This window comes from Hyperolius riggenbachi, chromosome 2, assembly GCF_040937935.1.
Source record: "Hyperolius riggenbachi isolate aHypRig1 chromosome 2, aHypRig1.pri, whole genome shotgun sequence".
Lineage (NCBI taxonomy): Eukaryota > Metazoa > Chordata > Amphibia > Anura > Hyperoliidae > Hyperolius > Hyperolius riggenbachi.
The window spans coordinates 347,532,363-347,546,277 of record NC_090647.1 but is presented as its reverse complement, the minus strand read 5'-3'; the positions used below and the strand labels follow the sequence as shown (position 1 = coordinate 347,546,277).

The window sequence follows — 13,915 nt, the reverse complement described above, 5'->3', positions numbered from 1 at the left end:
ACATCAATGAGGTATATTTCCTGTCAATCTGATCTCATTTATCTGATCCCTCGGGTGGTTAGTCTATGAAAATTGTACTGTTAGTGGGCACCTTCAGTCCGACCAACTCAAACTCTGCCCACTCATGATGACATGTCCTCCTCCCAGAATTAGAGATGGCCCGAACGGTTAGCCGGCGAACGGTTAGCCGGCGAACGGTTCCCGGCGAACTTCCGTGGTTCGTGATCCTGGAGAACCGCATATTTTTGCGGAAGTTAGGTTGGCCCCCATAGTGCATCATTAGGGTCAACCTTGACCCTCTACATCACAGTCAGCAGGCACATTGTAGCCAATCAGGCTACATTCCCTCCTGGAGCCACTCCCCCCCTTATAAAAGGCATGCAGCGTCAGGCATTGGACTTACTCGTGTACCTGCAGTAATTAGAGAAGGGAGAGCTGCTGCAGACTCACATAGGGAAAGCTTAGTTAGGCTCTTGTAGGCTTGTTAGCTTGCTCCTTGCTGTTTCTTATTGCTAATCTTGTTCTTGTGATCTATTTTTTTTTTATGTGGCCCACTTGCATTATATACATCCCTGTCAGTCAGTCGCAGCTGGCCTTTGGCACCTTAATTCCTACTGTGCCACTGCCAGGCCCAGCACATTTAGTGACTACCTGTGTGTGTGACAGGCAGCTGCCCATTTGTAATCCCAATCACTGCACCTGTTCACTGTTCACTACCTATACCTACGTGAGCGCACGCATTGTTAATACCACCAGTCATTGCACCTGTTCAGGGTACCTGTGTGTGTGTGTGACAGGCAGCTGCACATTTGTAATACCAGTCACTGCATACCTGTTCACTGCACCTGTGTAACTGTACATTGTATTAGTCAAGTCAGTGCATACCTTTCACTTCATCCCCCGCAATATGGACAAAACAAAAGACAGAGCCAGAGGAAGGCCATGCGGCCCTCGAACAAAGTACAGTGTTCAGAAGAAGGCACGTGCCATCAACCCCCAATATTGTCAGGACGTAGTTGACTATTTAACACAGAACACCTCATCTTTCTCAGCTTCCGCACGGAAGCATGACATATCTTCCTCCTCCTGCTCTGATTCTGGCACCCCACTTAACACTCAGTCTGCCGCCACCACCAAAGTGCCATCACCCAGGGCTCAGCGGTGTGGCAATTTTTTTGTGTGTCTGCCTCAGAGGAGAGCAATGCCATCTGTACTCTCTGCCACCGAAAATTGAGCCTTGTAAAGACCAAGACCCACGTAGGGACAACTACGTTACGAAGGCACATGATTACAAAGCACAAACTGCAATGGGATGACCACCTGAGGAAAAGCAGCACACAAAAGCAAAGCCACACACCGCAGTGGAAGATACCAGGCCGCAATTTTTTCTCAAAAAAGGTGATACCTAAACTGTACCGTGATGTTGAAAGGCAAGTGGTGACATCTCTGGCACACAGCGTTGGGTGAAGGGTCCATCTGACCACGGATGCCTGGTCTGCAAAGCAGGCTCAGGCCTGTCTGAAGACTAAGTCAGTCCCCACACACAGCATCTCTGCCTGCCTGCCCCAAGACTGTCGGTCCCCACACAGCATCTCTGCCCGCAGGCCGCTTGACTGCCTTTTCCACCACCACCAACAGGGTCCACAAGGACTCCAGGCGTATTCCTGAATTAAGGCCGCTGCTAGCAGTGGCCGCTATAATAATTATTCTGGTGCATGTACATGCCTGCCTAATTTTTCTGGCTGCACTGCGGCTTCTGGCTGCACTGCGGCTGCAACAACAAAACATGTGTAAATTCCTCTTCATGATCGTTACCTTGCCGCGGTGAAGGGGCTTGCATATCACAATGAAGCAATGACCACCGGCTATATGAGTGTCTCGGTGGTACCCCCCCCCCTCACCTGGGTCCCCCATGTGCACTCCCCCTCCAGCTTAAGCTCAGCAGGAACCCCCCCCCCCCCCGGGTCCCCTGTGTGCGCTTCTCCTTCTGCTTAAGCACAGTAGCAGCTGCCACTATTAGTAAGAGGCAGCGGGCGGGGATGACTCACCTCTTCTGTGTTCCACTATCGTCACTTCCCGCAATGCCGCACACTGTATTGGTGTAATTTACCTTTTAAAAACAGAAGGAAATCTACAATAATTCATCTATAAGTGAACATTTGTGGTTACCCACATTGCACTGCTACTAAATATGCAAACTACCTCTTTTCCCCCCCTTGGTAAGCCAAGCAAGCATCCAGAGCCCCTAGTGTATAGCTACTAAAAAAATCAAAGCTTGGTGTAATTTGTCTTCTTAAAACAGAAGAAAATCTGCAATAATTCAGCTATAAGTGAACATTTGTGATTACCCACAATGCACCACTACTAAATATGCAAATTATTCCTTTTCACCCTTGGTAAGTCAAGCAAGCCTATAGCTTTAAGTTTTACACAGTCATTTCAACCCCACATGTGACAGCCTATTTCAGCAGTTTGGTCCTCATCAATACACAACAGGGATTGATAAGGCTGTATGAGATAGGGCTTGGACCAGTACAACAGAGTAACCAAGCAGCTCAGGGTGACCCAAACTACTAAGAATGTATAGGAGGATAAAAGAGACCAAAAAGCCCTCCTTCTAAAAAAAAGCAAAGCTTGGTGTAATTTTCCTTCTTAAAGCAGAAGCAAATCTGCAATAATTCAGCTATAAGTGAATATTTGTGGTTACCCACAATGCACTGCTACTGAATATGCAAATTATCCCTCTTTGCCCTTGGTTTGATATGACACTACTTCTTCTTCTTGCTTGGACCAGCCCTGGGGGCAGGGCGCTTCTTCTTGCTTGAAGGTTGAGGCACTTACTCTATTATATATATAGATACTCAATGTGACAGGTATCTCTGATATAAGTCTGCGGACTGCTACACTGCAGTTACATTTAAACTCAAATGGCATGAAGAAAAAATATGTTGACAGATGTTATAACCCCATTGAGATTTGTATTGATGTTTGTGGGAGAATATCCCGAACTTCCTCTTGTTACAGGAAATGGGTAAATACCTCTAACAGGAACAGTGACAGCAACAATATATTAGATGGTATTTTACCACTTTTCAACTGCATTCACGTGACACGAGGAATAAAATCAGTAATGATCTCTATTTAGGTAATTCAGTCAATAAGGGCCCTTTCACACTGACCAAGTTGTGTTCCGATAATCTGCAGCACAATGTAGCCATTGCGCAACAGCGGTGCGACCATACAGTGAGGCATACAGTACAATGAAAGTATGCCTTACTGCCACTGTAAACACATGCATTACCCAGTTACCACACAACAGTGCCGCTTCGGAACAGGGCTGTGGAGTCAGAGTCGTGGAGTCGGAGCAATTTTGGGTGCCTGGAGTCGGAGTCGGGAAAAAATGCACCGATTCCGACTCCTAATTGTAATCAAAATAGAAAATATGATAAAATGTTCTATTTCTCAGATAATAGTCATCATAAATAATTTATATATACAGTAATAGCTGTGCTTAGTCCACAAAAATGAAATAAACCAATCAAAATTAGTTACTTGTGTTGCTTCAATAAAGCAGTCCCCGTATTGATTGTGACTGTACAGTATATATGATGTGTACACAGGAATCTCTTATATGTACTGAATAACATCTATGCTGTAAGAATAAAGCCTGATGTGTAACCGTGTCACTAATAGAGATGGTCAATGAGATGGAAATAATTCTGCGTTGATGCTGATTTATGCAAATGTGTGCACTCTCTTTGCTCATGAAATCAAATAATTTGATATGTTAAAATTTGGTTTGGTGACTACTAATTAAAGGGTACCTGAGATGGATGAAAAGAAAAGTTTTATACATACCTGGGGCTTCCTCCAGCCCCCTTCAGGCCAATCATTCCATCGCTGTCCTCCTCCACCACCTGGATCTTCTGCTATGAGTCCCGGTAATTCAGCCAGTCAGCGCAGTCCGGCCACGTGCCGCTCCCACAGCCAGGAACATTCTGCACCTGGCCAATAGTGCTGTGCAGGTGTAGTATGCTCCCAGTGGCGGAGTGTGTGCATGCGCACTACGCCCGACTGGCTCAAGTATCTGGACTCATAGCAGAAGATCCAGGTGGCAGAGAAGGACAGCGAGGGACTGATTAGCCTGAAGGGGGTTGGAGGAAGCCCCAGGTATGTATAAAACTTTAATTTCATCTATCTCAGGTTTACTTTGTTACACAGTAGTACTATACTCTACATATGCATGCTCCACAGAGCTTCAGGGAATCCACTGAGAATGTTGTGCACATTGAACACAGAGGTGTTGTCTATCACCCATAAACCTGGTTCAGATTGTGCATGAAGACTGTGTAATAGAGGAAGAATCTCCTAATTCCCCTGCAGAGCACCTGCATATCACTCCTACATGTACCCACAGTTACATTGCCTAGGGCCTGATAGATGTTCTTTGTTCCGCTCTGTACCTTTTACAAGTACTCTTACCAAGGACTAGTTTTAGTCTAAGTCTAGGGAATAAATATAGCAGTCTACATATCCTTCACACTTCAGTTGACTTTTAAAATTCCTAAGCGTTTGCAGTTAAGAGACGAATTTCATGTTACATACTTTCAATCAACAAGATTGTAATATGCAAATTAGAGGAGTCGGAGGATCCTAAACTGAGGAGTCGGAGTCGGTGGAATTTTGTACCAACTCCACAGCCCTGCTTCGAAACCAGCAATCAATGTGAAAGGCCCATATGAAATATCATTGCATCACGTTGCGATGACATTGCCCATTGTGACACAACGCAATGGGTACACTGTGAAAGGGCCCTTACTTCAAGCACCATAACTAGGCCTAAACAGAGGTGTGTGAAATACTTACACAGGTACATGTGTGATAAGTTGTCTCCATTGTCATAACCTCCGCACTACAGTGCAATGAATGTGCACTGAGCGTGTTTTGCGATCTGATCGTGAACACGTTCACATCGCAAAATTTTGAACTACTATAAACTGTGTGGGGATGTTCCCATGCTACGCCCCCTCGCATCACACTGCAACGCCAAAAAATAGATTCATATGATGCTGCGTCAGAGTTTGCTGGCAGGGCTATGTTCATAGCACCGCCCCCGCATGCCCTTCGCTGCTCCTCACCCAGTGATGTACTCTCTGCTGGACAGGAAGTATGTCTTTGGGATTCTCAGCTTCCCTGTCTTATTTGCATCGATCTGCCCTTGCACGATGCACTGCCACCAATGTATTTAACGTTCCTGCGTCGCCCATTAACTGACATGCATTTGGTCGCTGCGGAAGTCTGACAGTAACGCTGTTGACTTTGCAGTGGGTTGCCGGCAAATCAGACCCTTCTGGCACAACTCGGCGATGTCAGTGTACTGGGCCCTATACACTTTCTTTGCTGTTGCGTTACCCTGCATGCAGAAAGGTTAACGCAACGCAAAGAAAGTGGCCAAGTGTAAAAGGGGCCTTAGTGCGCTGTTTGCAATGAGATTTTCCCCAATTGCATTTGTCGTGCCTGTTGCATTTTTCATGCTTCCTATATAAAGTTTAGAAGTGCAGGAAAATCACATACCAGTTGCGCCGCTATGCGATTTTTCCATAATTCAGCAATTTTAAATATTTTTCCCATTCAGTTTTATTTTTTCTCTTGTCACCAATAGCAAACGCATGACATAAACCCATGGATCCGATGAAAATCGCGGCGGTATCGCGATGCATTCGCAGAAAATGGGGGAAACGCAATACAATTGCAGCACAATTGTCAGTGGAAAACAGCCCTGAATGCAGATGTTATTTTTACAGGTTACATGACTGAAGGTGTGAGCTGTTATGAATTCAATTATATTTCAGCCTACAAGGATTGAAATTAAATTCTGTTCTTGTTAGTATGATTCCCTTATGCAAAGAAATTCTCAAGAGTTTGATGCACTTTTCGGTGTGTTTGTGTATAAAAAAAATGTAGCAATCGCAGGGTTCCAATCGTAAATGATCCTGTTATAGAAGCAGCACATGCCTCCCAAGCATTTCTTTTGAATCAGTCAATTCTTTTAGTACTTTTTCAGACTTTCAATTCATGTTTGCATGCATTTTCCACATGTTGGTGCACATTGGGAGTGTTTGTGTTTTTTCCTTGCTATATATGACATTAAAACACGTGCATGTTCCTAAAATAAGCAGCATGCTGTGTTTTTAAGTTCACAACCATGTGAAAAAAGCTAAAGTGTGGGGGTGACTTACCCTGTCACCTTTATGTGTAAATATTATATACAGTATATGGACAGGTAATTAGCAGTGATACACAGTAAGGTCTTGGAGGGGACAGTAACAAAATACATATTCTTTTATTCTTTCCTACCCTATGCTACAGCACTGTGTGCATGGAAATGGGGTGCAAGGAAAATGGGGGGCCCAATTTCAGCTAGTAGATTCCTGGTAAAATGTTACCAATATTCTATATTTTAAATGCGTAAATTAACATAGTAAAATATTGGTAAATAATACCGATATTTTACTACAAATTAAGCTAACACAATTCTACCACAGAACCCTCCCTTACTGATGTTTAACCTCAACTGCCCGCCCCCCCAAGCCTAACCCGTAAAAACACCCCCGCTCCTAACCCTTAAAAATGCCCCCCACGCTTAACCCTTAAACCCCTCACCCCCACCAACCACGCTTAACCTTAACCATTGCTTTCCAATGACTAACCCTAAAAACAACCCAACTTTAACCATCCCTCTGTGCCTAACCTTAACTGACCCCTGCCGCCAATCTGCCACAATTATGATAATATTAGGGCACCACCATAGGCGTTATAAATTGTGGCTATACTGTGAAATTTGGGCACCCGCTATTTATCAGGCAGTGTGGACACCCAAATTTCACAGTATAGCTGCAATTTATAATGGCGGCGCCCAAGTGTCTGTCGGCAGCAGGCACCCAAATTTTCTGCATTAACAGCACTACATGTATGTTGAAAGGTAACTTCTAGTTTTAAATTGCAAATGTATGACTGTCTCAGAACTGCATGTTAAAATGGTATAGAATGTGGGATATAAACCACTTTTGGTATTATAAATAATACAATTCATAATAAGCTTCCATAAAGGACATCTGCACATTTGCAGGTAAATAAGAAACATTTTGCACTGACCAAATCCGAGGCCTCAGTCCAGCACACCTCAGTGTGAGTTCTCTTCAAGCCCACGCCTCTACTGCTGAACCTGAAGTGCTTGAATGAGTCATGTACTCTTCATCATAGCTATACTCCGTCTGGGACATTATAACCATCTCAGGCTGTCTAGTAGGAAGTTTGAGCACTTAGCTGCACAGCTATGCTATGGACAAGACACATTGCTACAGTATACTTGCTACTGAAGAAAGTTACTTTTTATTTATTTTTTACTAATATGTAGAGACTAAGTGGATAATACATATCCAGTCAACAGGTTGGCTTTGCAATGCTAATATCAGCATAATTTTCCTGATATTCAGCTACCCCTGACAAATAACCGTAAAGAAATCACCTCTCTCAATGCCTAATCTTAAAGTGTACCTGAACTCTTGCACAGGACAGAAGGAAAACATAGAGAAATGCACACCGTATGTATTTAGAGAGTGTCGCTTATCTAATTCCCCCTTTATCTGTGTCTAATCAGATCTGGTTGTAATTTGATCTCTCCCCTGTGTTACATGACTGCCATGGCAGATAAGCTTATTTGAAAGCATAGGATGTTAATAACATGTCTGCTTCCATGAAAGCAGAAAGTAGAAATACTGCAGATTTATTGTAGGATTTGTATCAGCTGTAACAAAATGTTTTTTTTAAAGGTTATTATGCGGTTGTGTATCTTTTAGAGCAGAGAGGAATTTCTGAGTTCAGGTCCACTTTAAAGCAAACCTGAACTGTGAAAAAAAGTAGATTTTTACCTGGGGCTTCCTCCAGTCCTCCTGTAGTCTTTGAGGACCCTCAGTGTCCCCTGGCCCCTCCGTTTGTGCCACTGTCACCCCAGTTAAACTGTGCGACCCAGCTGAGTCATGCACTAAGGTGCATGCGCTATCAGAGCCGCCCGCTTTATTGATCATGCTCCCGCATACTGTTATGCTCCTGCATGTTCACAAATCTTTAAAAAACGGGCATGGGCAGGGGAGTTTAGGGTAAGGTGCCAGCCACCGTGTGTGTGTGTGTGTGGGGGGGGGGGGTAGGCACCACTGGGAGGGGTCTTAGGGTTAGGAAGCATGGGGAGGGTGTTAGGATTAGGAACCATCAGGATGAGGTCCTAGGCACCAGTGGGCGGTCTTAGGGTCAGGCACTACCGGGGGGGTCTTAGGGTTAGGCATCAGTAGAAGGAGGGTTCTGTGTGAAAGTAGGGTTAGGTTTATCCATAGTAAAATATCAATAAATATTCCTGATATTTTACTATCGGAATTCAGTAGTAGAATAGGGCTAATTTTAGCGAGATTCTGCTAAAACCCCTGAGCCCTTTTTTCCAAGTACCTTTTTTACATGTATGCCTCTTGAGACACTGCCATTGAAAAGAGACAATAAGACATTAAATAAAACATTCAATCTAATTTATAAATGTTTAAATATAAAATAAAACTGTGAGATATCTAAAACGTCATTTTTAGTAGTAGGAGCATAGACACAATTGTTTATCTCAACAGTTTATTTTCACTTTGGATTCACTTTTAAAGTGTACCAGAGCTGTAGCTAAAAGAAGATTTGATACTCACCCACAGCTTCCTCCTGCTGTATAAACACTTCTGTGTCCCACGCCGGTTTCCGCGGTCTGCCGTTCAGCTGCGATCAGCCCCAGTAACTTACTCAGTCGGGTCCAGTCTGGGTCTTCTGCGTATGCGTGGACTTCCCGTGCATGCGCAGTAGACCCAGACTGACGCATCTGAGAAAGTTACCGCGGCTGATTGCGGTTTAACGGCAGACCGCGGAGGACGGCGTGGGACACAGACGTGTTTATGCAGCAGGAGGAAGCTGCGGGTATCAAATCTTCTTTTACACAGGTGAAATTGCGATTGCGATTTGGGGGAAAACTAATCGCATTAGGGGAAAAACAGCACCGCGATTTACATGTTAATTACGGTGCTGTTGCGATCAGCAAAATGAGCGTGATCCAATTTTCAGATCTGATCACGGCAAGTGGTAAAGAGCTTTTAACAGGTGGAATGCATTTCTGTGGAGTGCAGCAGAATGAAAGTAAACTTGAAATGAAAATAACCTGATAAGATAAACAGTTACATCTATAGACCTAATCCCAAAAAGGAGTTTCCTGGAGTCTAATATTCCTATTTTTTTTTTAAACTTTTTGCTTATGCTGTTGCACGTGTCTATTAATCATATCATTTTAGTAAACTGTCTTATTTTCAATATGATGATTGAGATCACATTGCATAAAAATAGAGTAGCTGGTGGGACCAATCAATCCTGAACGATCACATTATCAATCATTTCCATAAAGAAATGGTTGATTGACATGACAGATTTTTCCTTCCATAGGATTGCAACTAGTTTTGATATTAGGAGTAGTTTGTTTTCTTCAATGCTGAGGATCAATCAATACAAAACATTTCTTTCCATTTGTATTATCTTTGCAAAAGCACAATAGTTCACAAATTGCACTGTTAATGTTTTGTTTATTTGTCCTTCAGACAGAGTAGTAATGGCCTAATGAACTTCTTACCTGTTTCCAGTTATGGGGGTGTTTGTTTCAACCAAACACGTTTTACGACCTCTAATTAGTTATCAAGGAATATTTTGCTCCTGTGGAGATACAGTACTGACTTATTTACCCTTATAGTAAAGAAATAAAAGGTAACACAATAACGTCCTAAGTCTTGATTGGTAATATTTACATGTTTATCTCATTGCGATACATGTCAGTTCAGGTACACTTTAAGTTCTATGTGCTGCACTTTCCAATGTTTTAACTTTCATGTAATCATAGGAGACCCCAAGTGCAACACATGACTAGGGATGGTTGGAAATACCAATTTCCAATTCCACGAAACATCCGATTCCTGCTAATTTAGCAATGTGTCTTTTTTGCATTCGCAGATTGGCTAAATACTTCTGAGTCTATTCATAAGTATTGGACCAATCAGAGAAAGCAGAATTTTACTGTAAAAATTAAAATACAATGGACATTTTAGGCCAATCACAAGACTCAGGAATACTTAGAAGTATCTGAATCTAGTCATTGGTCTAAATTTACTGCCATAATTCAATTTTCGTTGACAAATTCTGCATTCTCTGATTGGTCCAATGCTTCCGAGCTCTGTGATTGGCCTAAACTTAATGAGTTGTGGTAAATCGAATTTTCAAGGAAATGCGGAGATTTCCCTACAAGTGACAACATGGCACAATGCACAAGTTGGCATGAAAATGGGCCTTGAAACATGGGAAGTTTGATCTCCCAGCACAATTTAGATAGCATAGCTTCCTGCAGCTGAAGGACAGAGCTTCCATGACAAGAGGGCAGACCTAGGAACACTGTGACAGAACAATCAAAAGCAGTGCATAGCAATTTGGAGCTAAAGTGAACCAGAAGCATGAATCCATGATTCTGATAAGCCAACTTTTTCCTCCAATCATCGTTGTACTGTAGTGGCTTTGATAAATGTGCTCCATCCTCACTTGAGTCTCTGTGATTAATTACAGAAGAAGATTCAACACCCACAATATCAGCTTTCATTGGACTTCTCAACATAACAAATCAAAAGTCAACTTCTACAGCTAGGCATGTAGTGGTTGTGTACTGCTCTAGTGCTTCCTACCGCCTTTCTCCTCTGCAGCTATATGTCTTCTGAAATGTCAGTGACAAATCAAATATGGTGCCTACTGCTACCCGGCATGTTCCTAGCAGGATTAGGGGAAGCCACTCACCCGGGCAGCTTTAGATGAGTAAGGGTCCTCAAAGAGCATCCACATCCGAGACTGCCACCTCTTCCACCTCACTCCTGACCTGTCTGCCGTCTCTTCTAAGCTGAGTAACTCTGGAGTTGAATTCTTCTCCTCATCCCCATCCTCAGGCTCTACATTTTCAAAGATATCCAGAGCCTCCTCTGCGTCCCGATGCTGTCGGTATGTCATCCAGCAGCAAGGCTCCACATCTGTCTCATCTATGCCCCAAAATGCCAACTCCTCCTCAAACAGCGGTCCACAGATGTCCGCCGGGCAGTGCAGCTTCCCTGTGCGGTAGTAATTCAGCACATAGGAGAAGATGCCAGGATGCCTATCAAAGAAATATTCCTCCTGCTTGGAGTCCAAATCCAAATGACTGGACGTGTCCGGGTCTGCCAGCCATGCCAGGCGAGTGCCAGGCAGCGTCCTCAGGGTGCTCTTGTAGGTCTCATGCCTGGTGCCCCCTACATTGATGGTGATCTTGCCGGAGTCATCCCCCTTTGCCATCTCTTCCTTCAGACATGTTTTAGAAGGTGGTTTGTTCCCAGACTTTCGTCCACGGTAGGATGAGACACACACCGAACTAATCATAGATTTCTCCGGGTGAGACGCCTCTAGACAGTCTCAGGGTGCTCCTCGGAGACTGCAGGCGGTAGGAGACGGCAGAGACCCCCAGGCGCCCTTCCAACAGGTGACAGAGGGAAGGAGAGACGCGGCCAGACCTCGGCACTGTGGAGGGGAGTGACTCTGATGATGAGGACGAATTGTCTTCAGCAATTGGAGAATGGGCTCAGCAATCACGGCCACCTAGGAAAACAAACAGAGGAGCTGCAGAGGAGGACGCCTCCTGGTCCAGGTAGCGATCCTGAGCACCTGCTGCTCCTTAGCAGTCACTGTGGCCGGGGAAGTTGCGAGCTGCTCTCAGCATAGTAATCTGGCGCCCAGCAGCTGCACACTTCCTAATCTCCCCCGACAACTCTCAGCTGTCTGTCTGCCTTCTATGCAACAAGCGGTTGGGAACAAAGCAAAGGAAGCTCATTCTTCTTGTAGAAATACTTCCCACACAAGCATGGGGAGCTGTCCCCCCCTAGGCGGCGCGTAGGTAGGCCCCTCTATTCACACACAGGTGCTGCTGCTGCTGCTGGAGAATAAAGTTGCAGCGAGCTCGGGCACACGCGATGCTGGATCAACAAATGGCCTTCATCATCTCCAGAGAGAACAACTTGGGCTTCTGCACAGCACGGCGCGGATCACACAGTGATGATAAACTCTATGGACAGTGATCGCCCTGAAGATTGAGTTAGGAGCATTATTTGCCTTTTGCAAATGGATTCCTGTTGACAGGAGAGCCGCATCTGGCGAGCAGCATTCCTCAGTAGCGATGGCTTCTCCTGACTTGTCCTGTCAATGTCACCCTCCCTAGGTAATTTGAGCGGGTTGCTAATGGAGAGGCGTCACTTGCTGGATTAGCGAAGCTGCTCGATTCGTCCTTGTTCAGTTCCCAATTCAGCAGCAGGTGGAGGCAGAGTTGCTTTCCTCTCCTCTATTTGTGAATGCGTGCGAGGCTGTGACTGCTGCTATCATCTGCCGCATCTCTTCTCTGCCGCCGCCGATGCTGCTGCTGCTGCCTTCTCTGCTCTTGCCTGGCTTTTATAGCAACGGAGCTCGTTCCCTTGGCAATGGGAGGACCACAGCAGCAATAATGCAAGGGCAAGCTAAATGTGTGCTAATCGATACAATAATGTTATGACAGACTGACAGGTCTTCAGAAGTGAAGCTTTTAAAGAGCAACTGGTTAAAGAGATAAAATGCAAGACATTAAGTTGACATCTCTGATTGACTGGTAATAATTTGTATGTACAGATGGAATTGTCATCATTAGCTTTCTCCTTAGGAGAGAACTATTTGAATTCATTTCTGGGGGTTGGGGGATTAGCTGTTTTGTCATTGAAGTCACCCTGTGACATTTTTTATGTTGACCAAGATAAGACCCACTGGACTGCTCAACAATAGTTAATCCACAATACTAAACAATTAGCCCATTTTTGGAAACAACATGGGATCTCCAACCTACTTGCCAATCCTTATTAAGCGCTGGACTTCTATATTTATGTTAAACCCAAAGATTATATATATGGGTAAAATCCTGATTCAGCCCCAGCTGACCACCCTAGAAATTATAGTCCGATTTATCATACAGTAGTTAGAGACCACACACTTCTTTTTGCTTCACCTCAATTTCATACCTCGGTGTAGCAGTCTGCACACCAAGACACCTGTTGGGCAACCTTACAAGTTGCAAGGTATCCCGACCAGCACTGAAGAAATTTAAAGCAATTTATTTATCTTCATACCCATGCAGAGTAATTATAGATAGTGATGATTATAGCCAAAAAGTCAATCTAGTGGTTGTAGCTCTTGAATGCATGTGGTAACGTGCAAACTTGCAGTGTAATAATGGTGGACACAGCAGTAGCCATTGTACACTTCTCAGGGCTTTGCCAGAAAAGTGCGATAATTTTCACAAAAAATTGTCAGTTTTTAGATCACCATACTTATAAAGATAGCAAACATCTTAAATGATTAGGACCATCACTTTTCTGCAACTCTTATTTATTATATACACATTATTTAACCAGAGGTTACTGACAATTTCCACTTTTCAGGCCTATTTTCCACAGGCAGCTGAAGGTGTTTAATTCATCGCCTGTCAGCTGCTCCAGTACACCAGTCGGGCGCTTGCTAGGGCTGTCACGAGAGGTGGACAAGCAGCTCCCCTATGGAGTTGCATCTAAGCATGGCAGTTGCCAACCTGAGATGCGACAAGAAACTTTTTTGGTGCCTGGTAACGACACTGCGTGTGAAACGTGACATGTGTGGCATTACTAGCAACTCAGCTACATGTAATTTCAGCCGAATAGTGCTTTTGGCCAGCAGCTGGGAGGCTGAACTGCCTTGCAAGCGAGCAGTTCAGCCAACCGTCCTAGTACGCGCT

At 44.3% G+C, this 13,915-nt stretch overlaps 1 protein-coding gene across 1 annotated transcript in view; it reads right to left on the bottom strand.

Annotated features, from left to right (window-relative positions):
* The window catches only part of KCNC4 (potassium voltage-gated channel subfamily C member 4), a 75,887-nt gene extending 63,306 nt beyond the window's left edge, over window positions 1-12,581 (bottom strand). The window contains exon 1 of the mRNA XM_068269544.1: window positions 10,903-12,581. Within this exon, the coding sequence (XP_068125645.1) occupies window positions 10,903-11,511 (609 nt within the window). The 5' untranslated portion in view covers window positions 11,512-12,581. The remainder of the gene's footprint in view (window positions 1-10,902) is intronic.
* Between the last annotated feature and the right edge of the window lie 1,334 nt (window positions 12,582-13,915).